At 44.1% G+C, this 25,172-nt stretch overlaps 1 protein-coding gene across 1 annotated transcript; it reads right to left on the bottom strand.

Moving 5' to 3' along the window:
• Nucleotides 1–5,433: 5,433 nt before the first annotated feature.
• Nucleotides 5,434–24,576, bottom strand: LOC149440812 (U7-hexatoxin-Hi1a-like). Its single transcript, XM_089658034.1, has 3 exons — nt 24,312–24,576; nt 16,135–16,248; nt 5,434–6,147 (listed from the first exon to the last, which is right to left on the bottom strand). Exons 1-3 carry the CDS (start codon nt 24,513–24,515, stop codon nt 6,064–6,066), a joined length of 402 nt encoding a protein of 133 aa, XP_089514160.1. The 5' UTR covers nt 24,516–24,576; the 3' UTR covers nt 5,434–6,063.
• Between the last annotated feature and the right edge of the window lie 596 nt (nt 24,577–25,172).

The following is a 25,172-nucleotide window of genomic DNA, read 5'->3' as shown; positions in this document are numbered from 1 at the left end:
AATGCAGTGAGGAGATGTTTCTATGCTTCTGTATGCATGCATGGCTGAAAGACTGACTAGCCCAAGGTCCACTCATACAGGCATTTATCCACACTACAAACCCTAATGGTAGGAATCAAATTATTCCTGAGGCTGGGATTGACAGTGTGTGCGGACAGCTGAAGCCGCTGAGCCTGTACACAGCTATTTGTGATTGCACAGCCAGTGATTACCTGCAGAGATCATGGCTGGACACACTTTTTGTGTGTTGCTGGCAGTGGAAACAGTCACAAATGGCAGCAGTGTGCCTCCTCCATTCAAGTGATATACCATACCTCCCAACGTTTGAACGTGACAAAGGAACAATTTGCAAGGGGTAGAAGCGTGCTGCAGTGGAAAAATGGGTGTGGCCAGGGGAAGTTGGCATGATCTAATGGGTGTGGTTTAAAAATATACACGAAAAAACAAAAGCTGTTACAGAGAATACAGTGAAAAACAACACACTGCAAAATACATTTGGCATAAAATACACTGCTCAAAAAATTAAAGGAACACTTTTTAATCAGAGTATAGCATCAAGTCAGTTAAACTCCTGGGATATTGATCTGGTCAGTTAAGTAGCAGAGGGGGTTGTTAATCAGTTTCAGCTGCTTTGGTGTTAATGAAATTATCAACAGGTGCACTAGATGGGCAACAATGAGAGGACCTCCAAAACAGGAATGGTTTTACAGGTGGAGGCTCCTGACATTTTTTTCCCTACTCATCTTTTCTGGCTGTTTTTTCACTAGTTTTGCATTTGGCTAGGGTCAGTGTCCCTACTGGTAGCATGAGGTGATACCTAGACCCTACAGAGTTTGCACAGGCAGTAAAACTCCTCCAGGATTGGACATCAATACGTACCATTGCCAGGTTTTCTGTGTCTCCCAGCACAGTCTCAAGAGCATGGAGAGATTCCAGGAGACAGGCAGTTACTCTAGGAGACCTGGACAGGGCCGTAGAAGGTCCTTAACCCATCAGCAGGACCGGTATCTGCTCCTGCAAGGAGGAACAGGATGAGCACTGCCAGAGCCCTACAAAATGACCTCCAGCAGGCCACTGGTGTGAATGTCTCTGACCAAATAAATCAGAAATAGACTTCATGAGGGTGGCCCGAGTGCCTGACATCCTCTAATTAGCCGTTGAACACCAGAATTGGCAGGTCTGCCACTGGCACCCTGTGCTTTTCACACGAGTGCAGGTTCACCCTGAGCACGTGACAGACGTGAAAGGGTCTGGAGAATGTCATGCTGCCTGCAACATTGTTCAGCATGAACGTTTTAGTGGTGGGTCAGTGATGGTCTGGGGAGGCATATCCATGGAGGGAGGCACAGACCTCTACAGGCTAGACAATGGCACCCCGACTACCATTTGGTATCAGGATGAAATCCTTGGAACCATTGTCAGACCCTACGCTGGTGCAGTGGGTCCTGGGTACCTCCTGGTGCATATCAATGCTGGCCTCATATGGCAAGAGTATGCAGGTAGTTCTTAGAGGATGAAGAAATTGATACCATTGAATGGCCCCCATGCTCGCCTGATCAAAATCCAATTGAACACTTCTGGGTTATCATGTTTCGGTCCATCCAACGCCGCCAGGTTGCTCCTCAGTGATGGCCTGGTCCAGATGTGGGAGGAAATAGACCAGGACACCATCTGTTGTCTCATTAGGAGCATGCCCCAACATTGTCAGGCATGCATACAAGCATGAGGGGGCCATACAAACTACTGAGTGCCATATTGAGTTGCTGCAATGAAATTTCAGCAAAATGTACTAGCCTGCTGCGCCTTAGGCTCCTAACACATTACCCAGTCCATATCAGTATAGATATCCAGCATGATATTTTTCCCCATTGTGATCTGATGTGTTTTCAAAGTTTTCCTTTAAATTTTTTTGAGCAGTGTATTTAGAAAGCATAGTTGTTGAGCCTTCCTCCAGAATGGGCTCTGTGGTTGTATTGGCTACCATAAAGAGCCAGAAAGAAGGATGCCCATAGCGTAGTATTTAAGCAAGCGCATTTATTAGAAATATGCAGCCAACACAGCAAGAGAAAATTCACAGCTCCTCCTTGACGCGTTTCATGCAGTAACACGTATTCATAAGGGGTGTGCTCGAGAACACCCCTTCTGAATACGTGCTATTGCAGGAAACACGTCAAGGAGGAGCTGTACAGGGTGATGTCACGCCGCCAAGACCACAAGGAGGTCTGGCAGCCATCTTGAGTACTCATATGGTCAGTGAATTTTCTCTTGCGGTGTTGGCTGCATATTTCTAATACATGAGCTTGCTTAAATACTACACTATGGGCATCCTTCTTTATGGCTTTTTATGAGCCAATACAACCCCAGAGCCCATTCTGGAGGATGGCAGTGGTGCGGCAGATAACCCAGGGGAAGGGGATCTCTCGGACCAGACCAGGCTTCTGATATCCTTAAAGGGGACCTCTGGCTGACAACCATATACACAAATGAGTATTATGATTGCAAATCTGGTGAGTGCGTAATCTAAACATACAGGTGAAACTCGAAAAATTAGTATATCGTGCATAAGTTCATTTATTTCAGTAAAGCAACTTAAAAAGGTGAAACTAATATATGAGATAGACTCATTACATGCAAAGCAAGATAGTTCAAGCCGTGATTTGTCATAATTGTGATGATTATGGCTTACAGCTCATGAAAACACCAAATCCACAATCTCAGAAAATTTGAATATTACATGCAATCAATAAAACAAGGATTGTACATAGAACAATATCGGACCTCTGAAAAGTATAAGCATGCATATGTACTCAGTACTTGGTTTGGGCCCCTTTTGCAGCAATTACTGCCTCAATGAGGCGTGGCATGGAAGCTATCAGCCTGTGGCACTGGTGAGGGGTTATGGAAGACCAGGATGCTTCAATAGCGGCCTTCAGCTCTTCTGCATTTTTCGGTCTCATATCTCTCAGCTTTCTCTATGGGGTTCAGGTCAGGCGAGTTTGCTGGCCAATCAAGCACAGTAATCCCACAGTCACTGAACCAGGTTTTGGTGTTTTTGGCAGTGTGGGCAGGTACCAGGTCCTGCTGGAAAATGAAGTCAGCATCCCCATAAAGCTTGTCTGCGGAAGGAAGCATGAAGTGCTCCAAAATCTCCTGGTAGACGGCTCCATTGACCCTGGACTTAATGAAGCGCAGTGGACCAACACCAGCAGATGACATGGTTCCCCAAATCAACACAGACTGTGGAAACTTCACACTGGACTTCAAGCATCTTGCAGTGTGTGCCTCTCCATTCTTCCTCCATACTCTGGGTCCTTGGTTTCCAAATGAGATGCAAAAGTTGCTCTCATCAGAAAAGAGGACTTTGGACCACTGAGCAACAGACCAGGTCTGTTTTCCTTTAGCCCAGGTAAGATGCTTCTGACGTTATTTGTTGTTCAAGAGCGGCTTGACAAGAGGAATACGACATTTGAAGCCCATGTCCAGGATCTGTCTGTGTGTGGTGGCTCTTGATGCACTGACACCAGCCTCAGTCCACTCCTTGTAAAAGTCCCCAACTCTTTTGAATGGCCTTTTCCTGACAATCCTCTCCAGGCTGCGGTCATCCCTGCTGCTTGTGCACCTTTTTCTTCCACACTTTTCCCTTCCACATAACTTTCTATTAATGTGATACAGCACTTTGGGAACATCCAACTTCTTTCTTTCAATTACCTTTTGAGGCTTTCCCTCCTTATGGAGGGTGTCGGTGATGGTTTTCTGCACAACTGTCAGGTCAGTCTTTCCCATGATTGTGATTCCTACTGAACCAGACTGAGAGACCATTTAAAGGCTCAGGAACCCATTGCAGGTGTTATGGCTTAATTAGCTGATTAGAGTGGGACACTTTGAGCCTAGAATATTGCACCTTTTCACAATATTCTAATTTTCTGAGATTGTGGATTTGGGGTTTTCATGAGCTAGAAGCCATAATCATCACAATTATTACAAATCACAGCTTGAACTATGTTGCTTTGCATGTAATGAGTCTCATATATTAGTTTCACCTTTTAAGTTGCATTACTGAAATAAATGAACTTTTGCACAATATTCTAATTGTTCGAGTTTCACCTGTACATTCTTGGCACATCACCTGTTAGAAGCATACGGATCACCTACTTAAGACCAGTTTGGCCTGATCTTCACTACAAATATCCTGTGGACTTGCATATATTATAGTTTGAAGTGGTGTTTTTAGCACTAATTTATGCTCACTGTTGTCATGTTAGTAGCACTATATTGTGGATATATATTCACACATGATTTGCACCTTATATGGGCATAATATTTATTCATTCATTTATGTATATGTACATATTTTTTATATAATTATTTATTGGTATACAGTGATTCATTTTAACAGCTTATCTTTAGCGCTGCACCTTTCTTTATTTTTACTTGTTTTGGAGGTTTATTTTGGTTACCTTTTGGTGCATGAGGGGCTTATGGTTTTGGCGCTCGCTTTTCTGCCTGTATTATATAGTTGTTGAGCCTACTCACACATTTGCCACTGTCCTTTTACCCACAAAATATGCTTTAATGACTGTGGCATGAGAGAGCGCCTCACAGCCACATACAGACCCCAGAACACTAAATTTAAAAAAAAAAAAAAAAAAAAAAAAACCCCACACACACAGATATTACATATGCTTTTCTACAAACAACCTACCTTAACCTAATGATTGTCAATATTTCTGTACTCAAAGAGGTACTTTTTTTGCATGGAAATATGTCGTTTTTTATTGTAGGCCTGTAATTCTTAGGAATAACTCACTGAAATCTGTCCAAACAAGAGTCTAGTAAACATCCCGAGTGTGATAAAATTTGAAACATGAAATCCTAAATTATAATAAATCATAAAAAATATAATACATTTAATTCAATAATATAAATCAAACCGAGAGAGACACATCGCGGGAGCGAAGGATAAGGCAAGTGCAAGAGGGATCCCAGAGCAACGCTGCAGGGTATTCCCCGAGTGTAGCTCGGGGTTACTGCTATTGGTACTGAAAGTTTACCCCGAGCTACACTCAGGAATACCGCCAGGGAGGTTAAAGAACTTCAGGAGTTTATAATGTATTTAGAGTGCAGTGGTATGTCCTAAAAAGCCATGTGTACAGAATGCATTGGTCAAGGGCATGAAATGTACAACACAGTGTATGAAGCAGGTTCCAGTGCGCAACCCACAGAGTGCAGGGGTCAGGAGTGCATATGTGTTTTAGTAGAAACCATTATTATTGCTTGTGGGAAAATGAAGTTGCAGGTCTTCTTTAATAATTTCTCAAAAATATTTTTCTTTGTTTGTGTACACTTTCCAATTGCCTGTTCAATTGGAATGTGCTTTTGCATATTTCTGTTTGTTTATTTATATAGCAAATACACGATTCCTTCTTAGTCATGTGAAGATGGGAAGCCACAAGCTCAATTTATTTATTTCAGAACATATTGAACAAATATACAAGTCACACTATTTATGATCTAGACAGAAGGTGATTTAAATTTTTTTTGCAACATTCAAATATAGCAAGTGATACCAAGTTAAAAATAGTATCAAAATTAAAATGACAATAAAACATTATAGAAATGAATACATTCATGTAGTACACGTTATAGTAGCATCTTATACAATTGGAAGAAATAGAAAAAAAAACTTCTCCAGTAAGGCCCCTTTCACATGGGGCGGAATCTGCTTTGCTAAGCAAGGAATCTGTCTGCTGACCCTCTGCTGAGCAGAGCAGGCAGATGACAGGTCTGTGTTTGCTCAGTTTATGCAAAGCAAACACTGCCTGCTCTGCTCTAAGGGCAGCCAGGAGTAAACAGACCGGCTGTTCCTTTACACATGACTGCCCTCTGATCGAGTACGTTTTTCCTTAGCGGATTGAAGGTAGGCGGGTGTAAACAGACACAAGTCCATTAACACCCATCAGTCCATAGGAATACATGGCCCATCCGATCAGTTCCGCCTGAAAAACTGACAGACAGACATGATTGGATCAACCGTGTGAAAGAGGCCTAAGACTTGGAAAAAGGTTAGATATTTGTACACTGCTTTGTTTGAAGTATTCTTTTCTTTTCCCAGGGGATAACATACACTTTGAAAACACACCTACGTTTCTGCAAAAAGAACAGAAAATAAAATGAATGAATTGAATGGATAATTCAAAATATGTGCAATACAGTTGTTAACTAGCCAAGTGCTGAAGTTCATTTTCCCCCCCATGCCACAGCAAAATACTGTTGCATTTCCTTCTCAAATACCTCAAGGGGAATTTATCAAAACTGGAGCAGAAAGAATCTGGAGCAGCCATACATGGCAACCAATCAGTTTCTAGCTTTCATTTTCAAAGCTTAACTGAACAAGCTGAAGTTGAAAGCTGATCGGTTGCCATACACAGCTGTTACAGATTCTGGCTGTTTCAGTTTTGAGGAATTCCCCCCCCCAAATTGTTATACACTTACTAATTCAGAGCGGTCAATGCATAGCAAACACTTACGGGTGCTAGTTCTTCAAGTCTTCTCTCAGTCTAAGCATTCCCCTGCTAAGAATGCTCTGGCATGAAATTACTGAAGCCTGAGCACACATGCTTACACACACACATACCTTTTAGTCTCCTAACGCAGAGCCAATGAGGATGCCCTTCACAGTGCATGATGACATACAATGAGCTTATAGGATAGACTGAGTTTGGACCATTGACCCAAAAAAGAAAAAATGGTGGCTTACCTGTAAATTCCATCTCTTGGAGTACAGTACAAGCAAATTCTTCATAGAACCTGGGTTATAGGCTCATACCTTTAGATGATTTGACACTGGCAACGCTCTTGAGGACACATGCCCTAGACCAGTGGTCGGCAAGCCGTGGCTCGCGAGCCACATGCGGCTCTTTACACACGCTAATGCGGCTCTTCTGTGTGCCGGGCGCCTGCTCCCCTCCCTCCTCTCGGGCGGCCGCCCCAAAAGTCAGGACCTTTTAATCCGGCCCGCGGATGTGGCTGTCAGGATGTGTGTAGGCGGGGCAGCGTGACGAGCGTGAGGGGAGGGGAGCTAGGCTCCTCTCACAGTCCGCCCTGAAGACCGGAACGGCGTGGGAACACGGCGAGAGGAACGCGCGGAGCAAAGGTAAGTGAATTGACACAGGGGGGACTTGGGGACTTAATATGGGGAATGAATTACTATAGGGGGAATGAATTACTATGGGGGATGAATTACTATAAAAACCTATTGAAACTAAAAACAGTGTACCATCCTATGTATTTTCAGTTTTAAAAATGTGGCTCTCAAAATAAATTTCAATCGTGGTTTTGGCGAGATTTGGCTCAGTTGAAAAAAAAGGTTGCCCACCACTGCCCTAGACCTACCCTATTCAATAAGTCTTCAAGTTTGTAGCAACTCTGAAATATGGAATTTACAGGCAAGTCAAAATTTCTCTTATGTTAAATGGTACAATACAGGACAAGTATTCATAGACCTGGGATGTCCCCAAGCAATTAATGAAAAGAGTAGGCAACTAGGCAAACAGAACTTTGCCAACAGGCCCAACCACAATGGTTAGAAAAATCCAGTTTCAGAGTGCCACTGCAAAGAACCTTATGGTCAAAAGCTGCACCTACAGAAGATCGGAAATCCTTCTGGTAGAACCTTGGGAAGGTATGAACAGAGGACCAGGTGGCAGCCTTACACACAACTAGGCTACTGAGGCCTGGTGCCAAAATGACTGGGAAATTCCCACCGATCTGGTGGAATGGGTGCAGGAGAAGATTTGTCCTTGAGAACGCAAGTTCTAGTGATATTTCAAATTAATCTCACAATGGTGAACTTGGAATCAGAGTGTCCCTCACTGAGAACAAGACAAACCGGGAATCTGTCGGTTTGATCAAACCTGTAGCTTTGTTGTAGGCTAACTACATCTAGGAAATGAAGATGGATTTCCTTACAATGCTTTGAAGCAGGACACAAGTTTGGTAGGACTATGTCCTCACTGAGGTTGAAGCCTGATAGCACCTTAGGGTGAAAGGATTGTCATTGGTGTGAGACAATCTTTGTCTGACATTTGAGTAACAGCTACTTAAGTTGGGTCACCCACGTCTGACCAACATAGCCGAAAAAAAAAAAAAAGGGGCTACTTTACAGGAGAGATCTTCAAAGGGAATATTCCTGATGGGTTCAAAGAGTAGCTTCTGCAGGGCAGAGAGAACCAAGTTGAGACCCCATGGGAGCAGAGTATGCTGCAAGAGGGGCTTAATGCAAGACACATCAAGAAAAAAGTTATTTATAAAGAGGAAGTGAAGCCAGCTTGGGTGGGTGGCCTTGCAGAAGGGGGGGGGGGAATCAATGTTGTAGAGCCAACCAAACTGCTCTGAGCTCCAGGATGTTGGTGGAAAGCTTGACTTTGTTCCCTGGAGCACGAGGGACTAACACTCCTAGCCAGCCTGAACCTGGAAGACTGGCATCGGTTATAATTTGCAAGAAATGGGGAAGGAAAGGCTTCCCAATTGTTGGGGTTGGGCTTGGAATCCACAAAGACAGGGAGTCCTTTGCTGGGCTGGACAGGAGCATAGGTAGGTTGAGAGAAGGAGTATGCCTGCTCCAAGTCGATAGGTGTAGCGATGGAAAGCTCTTAAATGAAATTGGGCAAATGGTAGAGCCTCAAAAAAAGGAGGCTGCCATGAGCCCTAAAACCCTTATGGAGAATTTCCTTATGGGATGATTTTCTGACCTCTCGGCATGGGATCTGAGAGAAAGTTTCATTTCTGGAAAGAAAAGGTTTGCTTGGGTTTGCATGTGTTCAGGACCAGACCCAAGTATTCCAGGTGAAGAGAAAGCTGGAGAGCAGATTTTTTTTTTTTTTTAAACTCATCACCCAACCAAAAGCCTGGAGCATATTGTCCTGTGGTTGTTTGCAGACAGCTAGATAGGAGAGGAGTTTTTCAGGAGAAGATTGCATAGATAGGTTGTGATCTGGATGCTTTGAGTTCGTAGAAGGGCAAAAATAGGTGCTAGGACCTTTGTGGCTACTCAGAGCAGAGAAGAGGCCAAAGGGCAGTGCAACAATCTGGAAGCAATTGTCTGCCACTATGAAGAGCAGAAAGTGCTGATGAGGTGTAAAAATGGAAACATATAAACATCCAAGATGCCTACAGATGCCATGAATTCCCCTAGTTTCAGAGAGGCAATTATCATCCTTGCAAATTCTTTACAAACTTTTGGCATTAGAAGGTATTTGTTGAGGGATTTTAAAGTCCAGAATAAAACAAATACCCTATTGGGCTTTAGTACTGTATACAGGTTTGAAGAAAATCCTGTGAAGCAGTCTTGTGGGGATACTGGCACAACTACACCCTGGGACAAGAGTTGGTTCAGAGCATTCTGCAAATTTGACTTATCTTTGGGCAGTTTTCATTTGATTTGGAGAGAAGAAAGTGGTGAGGGGGTTGAGCTCTTTATTATGTACCCCTTTGAAACCATCTATTGAACCCACAGATCTGAGAAGTCTGTGACCCAGCGAGAGTCAAAATGTAATAGATGTCCCCCCCATGTCTGCTTAAAATTGGTTCTAAAAAGGCCAGAAGTTTTTTTTTTTACCTGAATGCATTCAAGTAAAAAACCTGTGTGCAGCTCCAAATCCAGTACTCCCTATACAGGTGAAACTCGAAATATTAGAATATCGTGCAAAAGTTCATTTATTTCAGTAATGCAACTTAAAAAGGTGAAACTAATATATGAGATAGACTCATTACATGCAAAGCAAGATAGTTCAAGCCATGATTTGTCATAATTGTGGATTTGGTGTTTTCATGAGCTGTAAGCCATAATCATCACAATCTCAGAAAATTAGAATATTACATGCAATCAATAAAACAAGGACTGCACATAGAACAATATCGGACCTCTGAAAAGTATAAGCATGCATATGTACTCAGTACTTGGTTTGGGCCCCTTTTGCAGCAATTACTGCCTCAATGCGGCGTGGCATGGAAACTATCAGCCTGTGGCACTGCTGAGGTGTTGTGGAAGACCAGGATGCTTCAATAGCGGCCTTCAGCTCTTCAGCATTGTTCGGTTTCATGTCTCATCTTTCTCTTGGCAATGCCCCATAGATTCTCTATGGGGTTCAGGTCAGACCAGTTTGCTGGCCAATCAAGCACAGTAATCCCATTGTCATTGAACCAGGTTTTGGTGCTTTTGGCAGTGTGGGCAGGTGCCAAGTCCTGCTAGAAAATGAAGTCAGCATCCCCATAAAGCTCGTCTGCGGAAGGAAGCACGAAGTGCTCCAGAATCTCCTGGTAGACGGCTGCGTTGACCCTGGACTTAATGAAGCACAGTGGACCAACACCAGCAGATGATATGGCTCCCCAAATCAACACAGACTGGAAACTTCACACTGGACTTCAAGCATCTTGCAGTGTGTGCCTCTTCATTCTTCCTCCATACTCTGGGTCCTTAGTTTCCAAATGAGTTGCAAAAGTTGCTCTCATCAGAAAAGAGGACTTTGGACCACTGAGCAACAGACCAGGTCCGTTTTCCTTTAGCCCAGGTGAGACGCTTCTGACGTTTGTTGTTCAGGAGCGGCTTGACAAGAGGAATCAATAAAACATTTGAAGCCCACGTGCAGGATCCGTCTGTGTGTGGTGGCTCTTGATGCACTGACTCCAACCTCAGTCCACTCCTTGTGAAAGTCCAACACTTTTGAATGGCCTTTACCTGACAATCCTTTCCAGGCTGCGGTCATCCCTGCTGCTTGTGCACCTTTTTCTTCCACACTTTTCCCTTCCACATAACTTTCTATTAATGTGCTTTGATACAGCACTTTGGGAATATCCAACTTCTTTTCAATTACCTTTTGAGGCTTTCCCTCCATATGGAGGGCGTCAATGATGGTTTTCTGCACAACCGTCAGGTCAGCAGTCTTTCCCGTGATTTCCCTACTGAACCAGACTGAGAGACCATTTAAAGGCTCAGGAACCCTTTGCAGGTGTTATGGCTTAATTAGCTGATAGAGTGGGACACTTTGAGCCTAGAATATTGGACTTTTTCACAATATTCTAATTTTCTGAGATTGTGGATTTGGGGTTTCCATGAGCTGCAAGCCATAATCACCACAATTATGACAAATCACGGCTTGAACTATGTTGCTTTGCATGTAATGAGTCTCATATAATAGTTTCACCTTTTAAGTTGCATTACTGAAATTAATGAACTTTTGCGCGATATTCTAATTTTTCGAGTTTCACCTGTACTTACCTGAGCCCGATGTCCATCCTCTGCTGTGCCCGAGAGCTGCATCACTGCTCTCTCTTCTCACTGGCTCAGAGGCAGTATTGGGAGCCATTGGCTCCTGCTGCTGTCAATCGCAGCCAGTGAGGAGGGCACAGGGGCGGGACCAGACCGCACTGTGTGTGTTTGTCAATGGACACAAAGAGCACCACAGCTCGGGAGTAGGCCTACATGAGAGCCACCACAGCAAGTGGCTTGATATGGGGGCACTCAGCGGGGCGAGGGACCTGAGAAGAGGAGGATCAGGGCTGCTCTGTGCAAAACCATTGCACAGAGCAAGTATAACATGTTTTTTATTTTGAATATATACTTCACTTTAGACTGGGACAGCAAGATCAACCACAGGGATTTGACACTTTTGTTAACTCAAAAAAGAGTTTGTCAAAGAATTTGGGGGTAAAAAATTAATCCAATCATCACAGACTGCACATATTATCTCTTCATAAACAGGAAGAGATATGAAAGATTTTGTAGATCTTTTTCTACCCAAAAAGGGTAATAGCGAGATGGAGGAGTATCAATCTGCACCACAGAAGGGCTCTTGTGGACAGCAGCAATGAGCTATTCCATGTTCACAAGCAAGCACGTTATGTGAAGCAATAAAGGCATTCTGGGGAGGAAAAAAAAAAAAAAAAAAAAAAACCCTTTCTGCAGCTTCCACTAATGGTGCATCAAGGTCCTTACCATTCACGTCTGAGTGAACTTACCTCATCTAGTGCAAGCATATCTTGATCTGATTAGGTAGACAAACGGGAGTAGAAGAAGAGGTGTGGTGTTTTTGAGCCCTGGGCTGTATTAATTATGTAGGCCATAGACGGGCTGTTTATCGGCCGATAAACAAAAAATTGGTCGTCGCTGCCACCAATGGTTATGAAAAACGTCCCTTTTTCGTGGATTTTCCACCATGACCGATAAAAAGAAACAAGAAGATCTGCAAAAAACAGCCGACGGCATTGCCCCACTAACGGTGTGAATATCGGCCGATTTTTCATTCAAACGAAAATTCGGACGATAAACGACCCATCTATGGCCTGCATAAAGACGTTAATTTTTCCAAGTATGACATAGATGCAGAAAATTCTGGTTTTGTCAAATAGGCCATCTGTTGCATGTCTGAAAAAAAGCTAGAATCAGATGCAGAGATGCACGTTAGAGCTGACTCATGCTCAGATGTGCAAAATGCATGGTCAGAGTGAATTATCGGCAGATCAAATTTTGCATGTGGTTTTGTAATGGCTCCTTCTCACCTGGTCTCTACCATAGCTACGTGAGGGTTTCCCCTGTGGGGTATACTAACGGAGTAGGATGTGGAATATAGGGTAAGTGTGTCCAGAAGGAGAATGCAGCAACCCGTGTGTAGACAGTCACAAATTATCATGGCAAAAGGGTGAGAGGAAGTGCCCGAGCATCCTAAAAACGCCTCAAGGCAGAAAGACTTAAAACGTTAACACAGTACTGAACAAAATTCAAACATTTCCCCTGCCTTTAACAGTGATGGTCAGAAGCATACAAGGTGACCCTGTCTTACCTGCCTATGATGCTGGACTGTATATAGACTCTAGAATTCACTTGCTGCGGCGGGCACACCTTCAAAAGGGTCTACAGGGACTGGGTTCCAAAGGGATGAACCACAGTCCTGGACCTATATAGCACCCTGCAGCTTACTACCCACTGCATTAAGTGCCAGGGTGAGTGCCCATGCAGGATTCAGTACTCCAAGCAACACCACAGCCATCCCCAAAGCAAAGGTTCAGGGTATGGCACCCAAGGTTTACCAAGGTTGCGCAGATCTGGATGCACTGGGGTCGTGTCCTCAAACGTTTTGCCAGTGTCCAGTCACCAGAAGGAACAAGCCTATACCCCAAGATCTATGAATACTCTGCTTGTGTCCTGTACAATTACTACTTTTAAAGAATATGTATCATTAAAAAAAAAATTGAATCCCCCTGGGGACCTAATGCACATCACACCTTGGTCCAAGTCTAATCTGGACAATTTGCCCCCAACCCCTCTCCATACTGCTGTCCAACACAGCTAGCAAGAGGATGAAATATATAATTAGTTGTGTCAGCACTCTTTTTGGCAGCAGGGGCTCTCTGGAGACCAGCACTGTCATTCACCACAGTAAGGGGAGGGCAGTTTGGAGAAAGTATGAAGGTGGCAGACCTGGGAGTAGGCTCTCTGCTTGAGTGTGAAGATGGGGACAAGGAGTGGGGGAAATCAAAGGATATGAACAGAAGGGAGGAGAGGAGCCGGCACAGGTGAGGCTGTACCTAGGTAGAGGGAGCAGACAGGAACAAGAACGATGTCTACACAGGATGTAACAGTACAGAGCACAGATCTGCACTGTACTTGTATGTATTATGGACTGCTTGACAACAGGCACAATATAATCCAGAATAATGTAATTCAATCCTATTTGTTCTAGGTTATATTATATATTAAAAACGAGAGTTTTTCAGCATTAGCGGTTTGCCGCGTTTTTCCACATTTGCCGTTTGTTTTCTTTTACCAAACCATTTGGATAGCATTGTACTCATGCATTGAAGACAAACAGCTAAACATTAGAGCTTATTCTGAACTAATTACTGTCCACTCACACATTCTTCATAACCCTAAAGAAAACCTTTCCTATGGGCTATATTGAAGCGGTCATTTTTACCTCCTTCTGAAAATGCCAGTTGCCTGCTTGTTAAGCTGACCCACTGGTTCAATATATTTTTTTTTTTTTTTTTTTACTTTGAGTCACTGACCTGGAACATTAGGAATGTCAGAATTCCTTCTCTGCATACTTGTTCCTTGTTAGTCACTCAAACTATTAAAAGCAAAAGGGCAACATGACTGCCAGGCATGTCAAATTTGCAGAATGGGAAGTCAACTAAGGAAGCTTCATGTTTCTCTTAGGAAACTTTACTTTAAAATGTGCAGGCACTTAAAGATGGCGTTAGCATTTTGGGAGAAAGGAAGCAGAGTATCTTTATCTGATAAGTCAACACCTGTAAATATTACACTAGCACAATACTTACCAAGCCTGAATGTAACATGAAAAACTGTCCATCACACGTGGCATGCATAACAGCAACCTAATCCAGAATCCTTCATATATAAAGACTCATTTATACATGCATGGTCTGAATAGCGATCCAAGATGGATCACAGAGAAGCAAGGGGGATGTTGACACGTGTTCAGGAGAAAATACAGTCTTCTCTTGAATGTTTTTTTTTTTGTTTTTTTGACAGCCGAACTGGCTTTTTCAATGAGGATATCACACTGCGACTGCATATCTAACATTGGCTTGCGATTGTGGCACTGCCCCATCTAGTTTAATAGGCAGTGTTTGCTGGTGATATGGCCTGGCAAGCACAACAGTGGGGATAAATTCTGCCACATTGCAAAGTATCGCAGCCATGGCATTTGTATACCCCTCTGCGGCTGCCTTTGCAGCTTAAGTCTGGGTTCACACTTGTGCGGTACATCGCATGTGATTCGCACAGGAACCGCGCCACATTCTTGTGCAAATCACATGCGATTTGTGTGCGGTTCAATTAGAGCCATACATAATGTATGGCTCTATTTGCACCACACCTGCACCAAATGTGTAAGGACCCTTTTTTGGGTCCGCACTAGAATCGGATCGCATAGGTATTCACATCTATGCGCTCAGATTCTTCACATTGCACCGCGTTTTGCAGACCACTTTCGGGGTGTTGTTAACATACACACCCACAGCGGTTCGCATGAACAGGGTGCGATTCTGATGCGGTGAGGAATTCCCACTGAAAATGCTGCAAATTCCACACCGCATCAGTGTGAACCAGGGCTAAAGTGCAACTACACTGTATCTGAGCACCAAAAACAAAAGTTATTGAATTCATTTTTAATATTCAGAGCAAATTCCCCATCCATCCATGTCTCCATGCTTTATTTTGCCAAGAAACCACTTAGAAAAACATCCCCTAGCATTTCTGGTTGTGGCCATCTTGAGTAAGGGCAGATGATTAATGTAGCATTTACGTCCTGGAATCCATCTGCTCTTAGCTCAGGCATGCAAGCAGGAGAGTGAGCTTAGCAGAGAAAACCCATCCTCCCCTTCTGAAGACTCCTGGGATGTATGACATTTGCCTAGGCATGGTAATTAGCAAGTAACTAAAGAAATAAAAAGGGAAAAAAAATGGTTTAAAAGCAAGTAAAAAGGATGCTTATCCTATTTGTTCACTAATGTTAGCAGTATAAGGATTCAAAATAATCAATTTGATTGAGAGAGTGAAGTTCCACTTTAAGAAGGCAGTAAAAACACAACTCAATCATCTATTTTTACCTTTGCCCAACTGCAAGTGTAGACTAGGCCTAAAATGGATGGAATTAAATCAGATAATTCTGTGTTGCACTCGATCCTATTTTATTATTATTTTACTGAATCTGTACAGTGCTACTATTCCTGTACCCCAGGAGACTAAAGAATAATGGTTATACAAATAAAATTTCCAGCTCCTTTGTGGACATTTCTGCCATAGTGACCAATATAGATCCAACATAGCTATGATGAAAAGGAGACCAGATACAGGTTACACAAAAGTATGTAAGTCAAGAAACCTTCCGGGGTTTTTTGTATGTACAGGAATTTTCCACTAGACTTACAGACATGGCATTATAAAATTTCCCTCCAAAGCCACAATTTTACTAAAAAATGACTTTTATCCCAAAAAAGTAATTTAAAAAAAATGAGAACTTTCAGGGGTTTTTTTTTGACACAAGCATTTATCATTTATCCAACCTTCAGTATTATAATGTATAATAGATTAGAGGAAGTAACGAAACGAGTCACCTTAAGCTTCGAGCCGGTTAGCAATGGACAAGGTATATTCGTGTTGTTTTTACTCTTCTTGCATGCTGTATTCCCCAACACCATGGTCAGTTTATAGTTCATCCCAGAAACTACCTAAACAAGTATAAATGAGAATGAAGTATTACCAGGGTATTCCATACTTTAGCCACTTGCCCTCCAGAGGATTTACCCCCCCTTTCTGATCAGGCCATTTTTTACAATACAGCTCTGCAGTACCTTAACTGGCAATTGTGCGGTTATGCAGCGTTGCACCCAGATGAAATTAATGTCCTCCCCCCCCCCAAATAGAGCTTTCTTTCAGTGGTATTTCATCACCTCTGTTTTTTATTTTTTTGTGCTATAAACAAAGACCAACAATTTTGAAAAATCAAAGTTACACTTACGGTAACGTCCTTTTCAGTAGTCTTTCAGGACAGCACCTTGAGGGACCTCAGCTCCTCCCCACCTGAGGAAACACCTCCACCCAAAATAAAACCTCTGCCACTCCCCTCCGACCTCAGTTCTTAGATTAGCACCTCTGATCACCTGGGGAGACATAACATGAGACACCAAAACACAATAAAACATCTCTCATAAATATTATACAACAAAGGGTGGGTAACAGGTGCTGTCCTGAAAGACTACTGGAAAAGACATTACCGTAAGTGTAACTTTTATTTTCCCTTTTCGTCTTTCAGGACAGCACCTTGAGAGGATAAGAGAGTACTCACCCCTAGGGCGGGTTAACTGCTTGCAGAATCTTACGTCCGAAGGCCTGCTCCTATACCGAGACCAGGTCGAGTCTGTAATGCCTAACAAAGGTCCTATAACTGGACCAAGTTGCAGCCCTATAGATCTGTCCTGGGGAAGCCCCTGCCCATTCAGCTTGTGTGGCCACCATGGCACACATAGAATGCACCATGATTTCCTCTGGAACCTCTAGGCCCTCGGCCTGATATGCCTGCTCGATTGCCAATCTCAACCACCTAGCTAATGTGCGTCTGGAAGCAGGGACTGACTGAAAACGTATGGGGCCCCCAGGCAATAGGTGATCATGGGGCCCCTGTGTCCTTGCCCAAACTCAAAAAAGCATATGAAAAAAAAAAAAAAGTACCAGGGGCATCTCATGGGGTCCCCTACTGACCCCGGACCCTCGGGCAGTGCCAGAGTTTCCAAATGGTCAGTCCGCCCCTGTCTGGAAGCTTTCTGTCCCTTTCTTGCCCCCCAAAAAAAAAACAAAAAAAAAAAAAAACACGGACTTACGAAACTCCTTCGTCCTATCCAAGTAAAGGAGCACACATCTCCTCACATCCAACGTGTGAAACTTTACTTCTCTTTCCCATGAAGGGTTAGCGCAAAATGAAGGTAAAATAATGTCCTGACCTCTGAAAACTTGAGGCCACTTTGGGTACAAAGGCCGGATCCATCCTGAATGTAACCCTGTCTAAAAAACTTGAAAAAAAAGGCGCTCTGATTGACAGAACTTCTAGCTCACTCACCCTCCTTGCCGTGGTGATTGCTACCAAAAAAACGGTCTTGAACGTGAGGGCCCTCAGGGAGCTGGAAACTAAAGGCTCAAACGGAGACCCCATTAGTACCTTAAGCACCCTCGACAGATCCCACTTTGGAAATGGTCTATTTCCTGCCGGTCTCTGTCTTGACAAGACCCTAAAAAATCTAACCACCAATGCTTCTTTTGCCAATGGGGACTCAAAAAAAAAAAAAAAAAAAAAAAAAACACACTTAGAGCCGATATCTGGCTCTTAAGCGTACCGACAGCTAGCCCTTTATCAGCCCCCGCCTGCAAAAATTCTAGGACCGACACCAGGCTATAAACATCCACATAGCTGAGAATTCTTTCGCTAGCAGGAGTTGTTCCTCAGAAACCACGCTGCCAAATTCCATCTCTCCACCCTGGGACATAAGACTGGGCCCTGCGATAGCAAGTCTTTCCGAAGCAGTAGTACCCAAGGCGGCCAAATTGCTAAGGTCACCAGCGTCGAGAACCACGCTCGTCAGGGCCAATATGGAGCTATTAAGATCAGAGAGGTCTGCTCTGTTCTGAATTTTTTTAATACTGCCGACAGCAAGGCGACAGGGGGAAAGGCATAACATAGGGAAAATCCCACTTTTGCGCCAACACATCCACTGCCCGAGCCCCGTAACACCGATTTAGTGAGAACACTGGGACCTTGTTGTTCTGACCCAAAGCAAACAGGTCTATGGCTGGGGACTCCCATTCCTTTACAATGGTCGGATAAATCTCCCCATTGTGAACCCACTCCGACTCAACTGCCGCCTGCTGAGAAAATCGGCTACCCGATCTAGCTCCCTTTTCAGGTGGACGGCAGATAAGAAGGCTAGATTTGCCTCTGCCCATGACAGCAACACCGCAGTCAGGACCCATAGGGACCTGCTTCGTGTTCCTCCCTGCCTGTTCACATAGGCTACCACCTATGAATTGTCCGAAAGGACGCGAACATGACAGCCCCGAATCAAGACCTGGAAGGAAAGAAGGGCCTTCGAAACTGCCCTGAGTTCCTTCCAGTTTGAGTATTCCTTTCTCTCCTCCCGAGACAAAGCGCCCTGTACCACGGATTCCTTCAGGTTCGCTCCCCATTCCTGGGCGCTCACGTCCGTTGCGATCTCCCTGACCACCGGAAAGTTCCAAAGTAACCCCTGGGTTAAGTTTGGTTGGAGGCATCCTCCTGCGCTTTATATAGATGGAATCCCTATGTATAAAGCTGCTGTCACTCAACTTAAACCAATAAGTAATCAAATCGTGTATCTGTAAATTAGTGAAGCACTATAAATAATATATATATATCATAGTGCCATTAATAACTCATAGTGCTATGTGATAAACTAATACATTTGCATAAAAATTAGAATAAGTGATAAATAAATCAATAAGTGATAAATATATCTTGTGTATCCAAATAATTCATAAATTCAATGTATAAACTAATAACTGATTCACACAAATAAATCATCGGTGTGCATATAAAGAAACCAAGTCCATGCATGTGTAACTTGTGAAAAAATAAAGAAGAAAAGTGATCTTCACTTCTTCGGACAGGGGTTAACCTTGATGAAGTCACGACGCATGTGACGCAACGCGTCGGTACGCCATATCCGTTTTTTTAGCTACGTCACTTCCGGTCACTTGGGGACGCATGTCCGGACGCAGCTGCCATATTGGTTTCCCTTGCTTTATGTTATACACCCATGGGATGAGGTGAAATGCTGTTTGTGACAAGGAGACAAATGTGAGTGTAATCACCTTACTTTAAACTCTTTTCATTAAACAATATTGCACTATGGGAAGTTCTTTTTTGTGTCCTATAAACTATTGAGTGGAGGTGGGGTGGAAGTCCTGTGACCCCTGGATGAGCAACCTGCAATAAGGATCGGCCATAGAGGAGACTAATAGCCTTTTGGCCCTGTGTGGGTCAATGTGGGGAGGTGAGCAGGCACTGCTGCCATTCGAGGATTTTATGCACTAGAAGTGAAGATCACTTTTCTTCTTTTTTTTTTTTTCACAAGTTACACATGCATAGACTTTGTTTCTTTATATGCACACCGATGATTTATTTGTGTGAATCACAGATATTAGTTTATACATTGAATTTATGAATTATTTGGATACACAAGATATATTTATCACTTATTGATTTATTTATCACTTATTCTAATTTTTATGAGAATGTATTCGTTTATTATCACATAGCACTATGAGTTATTAATGGCACTATGATATATATTATTTATAGCCCTGGGTTAAGTTTGCTGCCTTTCTCCACCACCAAAAGGGATCGCTTTACCCTGGAGGGAACCCGCACCCAGGAATCTAACGACATCTGCTGCCGGTCCCAGACGTTCAAGATGAACAGCTGGAGGGGACGTAGATGCAAACCCGCCCACTGTACCGCCAGAATGGACGAGGTTAGTAGACCCCAAAAAATTTACATTGCCAGCCTCAACAATACCCCCTGGCTCTCTAGTAACTGCCAGATTCCTCCGTCTAACTTGACGAGCTTCTCAGGGGTTAAAAAGGTTTTCTGACAGGTGGAATCCAGTATATAGCCCAGATATGTCATCCTCTGGGCTGGAATTAAACTGGACTTGAACCAAATGCAATATCTCCTGCGATCCGGGACGCAGGCCGGTGGTGAGTAGATGGAATCAAACTCCAAAAAAGGAAGGGACCACCGGAATAGACAAGGTCGTGCAGCTCCACACCAAGGCTGGGGAAGCCCAAACAAAACTGTGAAGGAGAACAACAAAAGAGAAGCACACCAACCTTGCGCATTACCTCAGTACCCAAAATTTATTAAATAAAAGAATGGTACTCACAAATAGCGAATAAAAACAAGCATGTAAGTCCTCAAGGGGACTTTAGAGGCAAGATGCCAATGCGAATCCCATCATGGAGGAAGCCACTCAGTACAGCTGACGCGTTTCGAAGGACATGCCTGAGGAAGAAGGCATGTCCTTCGAAACGCGTCAGCTGTACTGAGTGGCTGACTCTGTACACACACACACACACACACACACACACACACATACATATATATATATATATATATATATATATATATATATATATATATATATATATATATAATAGCCCTGCCGCCCTGTACAGTAGTTCTGCTATAGGGCGGTCGGGAAGTGGTTAAACAAAAAAAAAAAACACAAGCTGTCCTTATAAACTGACCCTAAAGCTAGGTTTACACTAGCGCCAGACTACCACCCCTCTGAAATGAATTGCTCTTCATAAAGCGGTAGAGCAGCAGCTTCCAGGAGCTCAGGGGCAGATATCCCAAATTCCTGGACAGGGATTTGCAATCAATTATCATGCCAGCCAAGTGTTTGGCACATGGTTGCAGCACTGTCCTATTGACTAGGCTTTTGGTGTCTAGTCCGTAAGCAGATAAAGAGCCAGTTCAGTGGTGTAAATGAGGCCTTAATCTGACCCATACAATTCTCATATTTTGCTTCTCTAAGTGTAAACCAAAACGTATTAATTACTATATTGGGGGAATTAAAGTGAAATTCCAGGATATCACTAATCTTAAAACTGCTCTCACTCCCCTTCTAACTAGCACAGTGGCTAAATGGTTAGCACTTCTGCCAGGCAGTACTAGGGTCATTGGTTCAAATCCCAACCATGGCACCACCTGCCTGGAGTTTGCATGTTCTCCCTGTGCCTGCGTTGGTTTCCTCTGGGTACTCCAGTTTCCTCCCACACTCCAAAGACATGCTGGTAGGTTAATTGGATCCTGTCTAAATCGGCCCTAATATGTATGAATATAAATTAGGGACCTTAGATTGTACACCCCTTGAGGGTTAGGGACTGATGTGAATGTACAATATATATGTAAAGTGCTGCATAAATTGACGGCGCTATAGAAGTACCTATATTAAATAAATAAAGCTTGTAGATCAGGGGTCTCCAAACTTTCTGAACAAAGGGCCAGAGACAGTCTACTGCCTATCTAGACTTTAGCACAGCTGTCCCCAACCTTTTTTTTCACCAGGGACCAGTTTCCTGGCAGCCATATTTCCAAGAGGGGGGGTAGTGAGGCACCAGTTGGTGACGGGATATTCATGGAGTCGGTACTCAGCTCCCCTTCACACCACAGCCTCCCCTTTATATTTGTGTCCACAGTCCCCCTTTACAGCAGTCCTCAGTTCCCCTTCACATCACAGCCCCCATTTACATTATAGTGCCCCTTTACAGTGCAGTCCCTGTTACATTAATGTAAAGGGGACTGCACTGTAATGTGAAGGAGACTGCACTATAAAGGGGACAGAACTATAATATAGTGGGGCACTGTAATATAAAGGGGACTGCACCATAAAGGGACACTATAATGAATACAGTGCCCCTTTACAGTGCAGTCCCCTTTATATCACAGCCTTCCCCCCCCCATCACAGAAAAAAAAAGTGGGAGCTTCCCCCATGCCCCCCTGACAAGATGACATCATTGGCGGGGCAGAAGAGCTGCAAGAGGAGACACAGGCTTGGCCATACACCTGGAGGTGATCAGTGACCATGGTCTGTGTTAGACATGTCCAGACTGCGGTCATCGCTCACCTCCCATTGTGTGGTCCAGTCATCAACAGGCCATGGATCGGTATCGGGTCCCGGGGTTGGGGACCCCTGCTTTAGGGGGTCAGACTGTGGGAGTAGAAAATTGTATCAGTGGGAGAAATAGTGCCCCTTCTTTGGTGCCAGTGGAAGAATAGTGCCTCTGACAAGTTTAACGGACACCAAGAGACCATATGGCGACAGGTGTGGTGTGTGTGTGTGTGTGTAGGGGGGTCTCTTCCCTCCAATCAGCCCCCCTTTTCTGAACTCTCAGACAAGCTTTATAAATTTAGCACTTTAAATGTAAAGAAGAGAAGACTGCAGATACACAGGTACAATTTATGTAGGAGGATTTGTTTCATCCCTGTGCACCTCAGGCCAATCACTTCACTGAGCAGATGTAAAGGTTTACAACCACTTGCCAACCTCACTATAGCCAAATGACGGATACAACGCGGTTGTCCAGTTCTGAGAAGGTGTCATATGACGTCCTCCCAAAACGTGCCCTCCCGCATGCCCCCCAGTGATTTCCATGATCGCTGTGTTCTACAGACACAGCTGATCACATGATGAAGTAAAAGGTCAATCACAGCAGCCTTATACCACATGATCAGCTGTGTCCAATGACACAGCAGATCATGGAGTAAATAGAGTTTCCAGTTATTGGCTGCACTTTCCTCATGCTGTCACAGCGTAGGAAAGTACTGCCGATAACCAGCAGCTGTCACAGAGCAGATTGGCACTGATCATCAGTGCCCCCTATCCATGCCACCTCATCAGTGCTGCTGCGTAACAGTGTAGCCCAGCAATGGGAAAACTACGGCCCGGCGGACCTTTTAATCCGGCCCGCGGAGCTAGGCTCCCGCTAGGCTCCTCTCAGTCTGCCCTGAAGACTGGTGTAGCATGAAAATCTGTCTCCTATGAGGATCTGTCCCCTTCGACGTATCTGCGCATGTGCCGGAGATCGCCGATCGGCTGCTAATGCCTGAAACTGGCACATGCGCAGATACGTCGAGGGGGACAGATCCTCATAGGAGACAGATTTTCATGCTACACCAGAACGGCGCGGGAAGACGGCGAGAGGAACGCGCGGAGCAAAGGTAAGTGAATTGACACAGGGGGGACTTGGGGACTTAATATGGGGGATGAATTACTATATGGGGGATGAATTACTATACTTACTATGGATGACACATACACATCATTCATCTACTCTTGGTCCGGCCCCAATATATGAACCCATTGCGGCCCTCAAGTCAAAAAGTTTGCCTACCCCTGGCGTAGCCTCAACTCACATCAGTGAACTAGAAAAATTACCTGTTTACAAACTTTTATAATAGAAACACTATTTTTAAGAAAGGTTTTGCTCATTTTTAGTTTATAGATTGTAAGCTCCAAGGAGTAGGGCCCTCGAACCCCTCGTGTATTGTATTGTTACTGTGCGGTCTCGTGTACTGTCTCCCGTTATAATGTACAGCGCTGAGCAAACTGTCGGCGCTATATAAATACTGTATGATAATAATAATATAGTGCACAAAAATAAAACACACAGCAGTGATTAAATACCACCAAAAGAAAGCGCTATTTGTGTGAAAAAATGTCATATGTACAGTGTTGCATGACCACACAATTGTCATTCCAAATGTGAGAGCGCTGAAAGCTGGAAATTGGCCTGGAAGGGGGGAAAAGTGTCCAGTAGACAAGGGGTTAAGAACACTGTCCACTTCACAGCCTCCTAGCATTCAATGACGCTGACAGTTGGTGAAACCTGATAGGGAAGCTGGGACACTAGTTCTCCATCAGGTTCACTCTCCTTGTGATTGCCAACAAGCAGTGGGCGGATTCTATAGACGACAGCAGGTTGTCTATTGGCTATGCACCCGCTGATTGCCTGCTGTCAATCACAAAAGGAGAGCGGACTTGATGGAGAACTAGTGTCTCTGCTTCCCAGACAGGCTCCGCCCACCCAGCTAAAAGTCCTCCGTGCTCTGTAAATGCGATAATACACAACAGCCCTAGAACCCGTGGAGAGGCGGACTGGCTTTCCTCATACACAGGACTCCGTGTATACAGACATTACCTGCTCCATGGCATCCTCCAGTGAGATCATTGTGTAGATGGAGCGGCTCTTGCTCTGCAGGTTGTACTGGGACACGCTGTATTCCGCTATGTCCTTCACTTCCTCGCTGTTCTTGTCGGCGGCGCTCCATCCGCCTAATAAGTTAGCCGAGCCGAGGGACAGGAGAGCGCACAGGACGCCCAGGAACACGGCCCGAGAAGCCATGACGAGTCTGCTCCCTCCTCCGCTCTGTACTCAGAGCTGTGCTGGGTGAGGACGGCTTTCCGGGGGTTGTCATGACGAATGGGGCGTGTCTAGAAAACCCGAATGTTGACAGGTCAGGGAGGTGATAGGGTCATGGAGCTCCTAATGTACACACAGGCCAGAGTCCAGCCACGCTCCCTCCTGAGGCTTTACACCCCTTCCTGACCACGCCATTGTTTGCAATACAGCGCTGCGTTATTTTAACTGACAATTGCGCGGTCATGCAACGCTGCACCCAAATGAAACTTGCCTCCTTTTTTTCCCACAAATGGAACTTTTTTTCGGTGGTATTTGATCGCCTGGGTGGTTTTTATTTTTTGCGCTATAAACAAAAAAGTGACCGATGATATGTTTTGACTTTTTCCTATACAGCATGTCCAGTAAAAAAATGTAAACAATCAAATTTCATAATAAATATAGGCCAAAATCTATTCTGCTACATGGCTGCCAATATGTGTAAAAGTTTGGTTTATGTGAAAGTTTACAAATGGCAGTGTATATATACTGGAATTTGTATTTATTTCTATTAGTAATGGTGGTGATCAGCAACTTATTGCAGGACTGACGGGGGGGGGGGACTGTCATTGACATCCCCAGTGACACTAATACAGTGATCAG

The sequence above is a fragment of the Staurois parvus genome, unplaced genomic scaffold (genome assembly GCF_062004578.1).
Source record: "Staurois parvus isolate SC_StPar_1 unplaced genomic scaffold, SC_StPar_1.0 ptg001051l, whole genome shotgun sequence".
Lineage (NCBI taxonomy): Eukaryota > Metazoa > Chordata > Amphibia > Anura > Ranidae > Staurois > Staurois parvus.
Note: the sequence above shows the minus strand (reverse complement) of the source record. Positions and strands in the feature narration are given on the sequence as shown.

What these genes read in the sequence shown, in the direction of transcription:
- LOC149440812 (XM_089658034.1), bottom strand. Translation starts at nt 24,515, where the DNA reads ATGGCTTCTCGGGCCGTGTTCCTGGGCGTCCTGTGCGCTCTCCTGTCC. An exon ending in TGGAGGATGCCATGGAGCAG is followed by an intron (nt 16,249 to 24,311) that starts GTAATGTCTGTA and finishes ATACTTGTTTAG; the next exon opens with GTAGTTTCTGGGATGAACTA. An exon ending in TAACCGGCTCGAAGCTTAAG is followed by an intron (nt 6,148 to 16,134) that starts GTGACTCGTTTC and finishes TTCTTTTTGCAG; the next exon opens with AAACGTAGGTGTGTTTTCAA.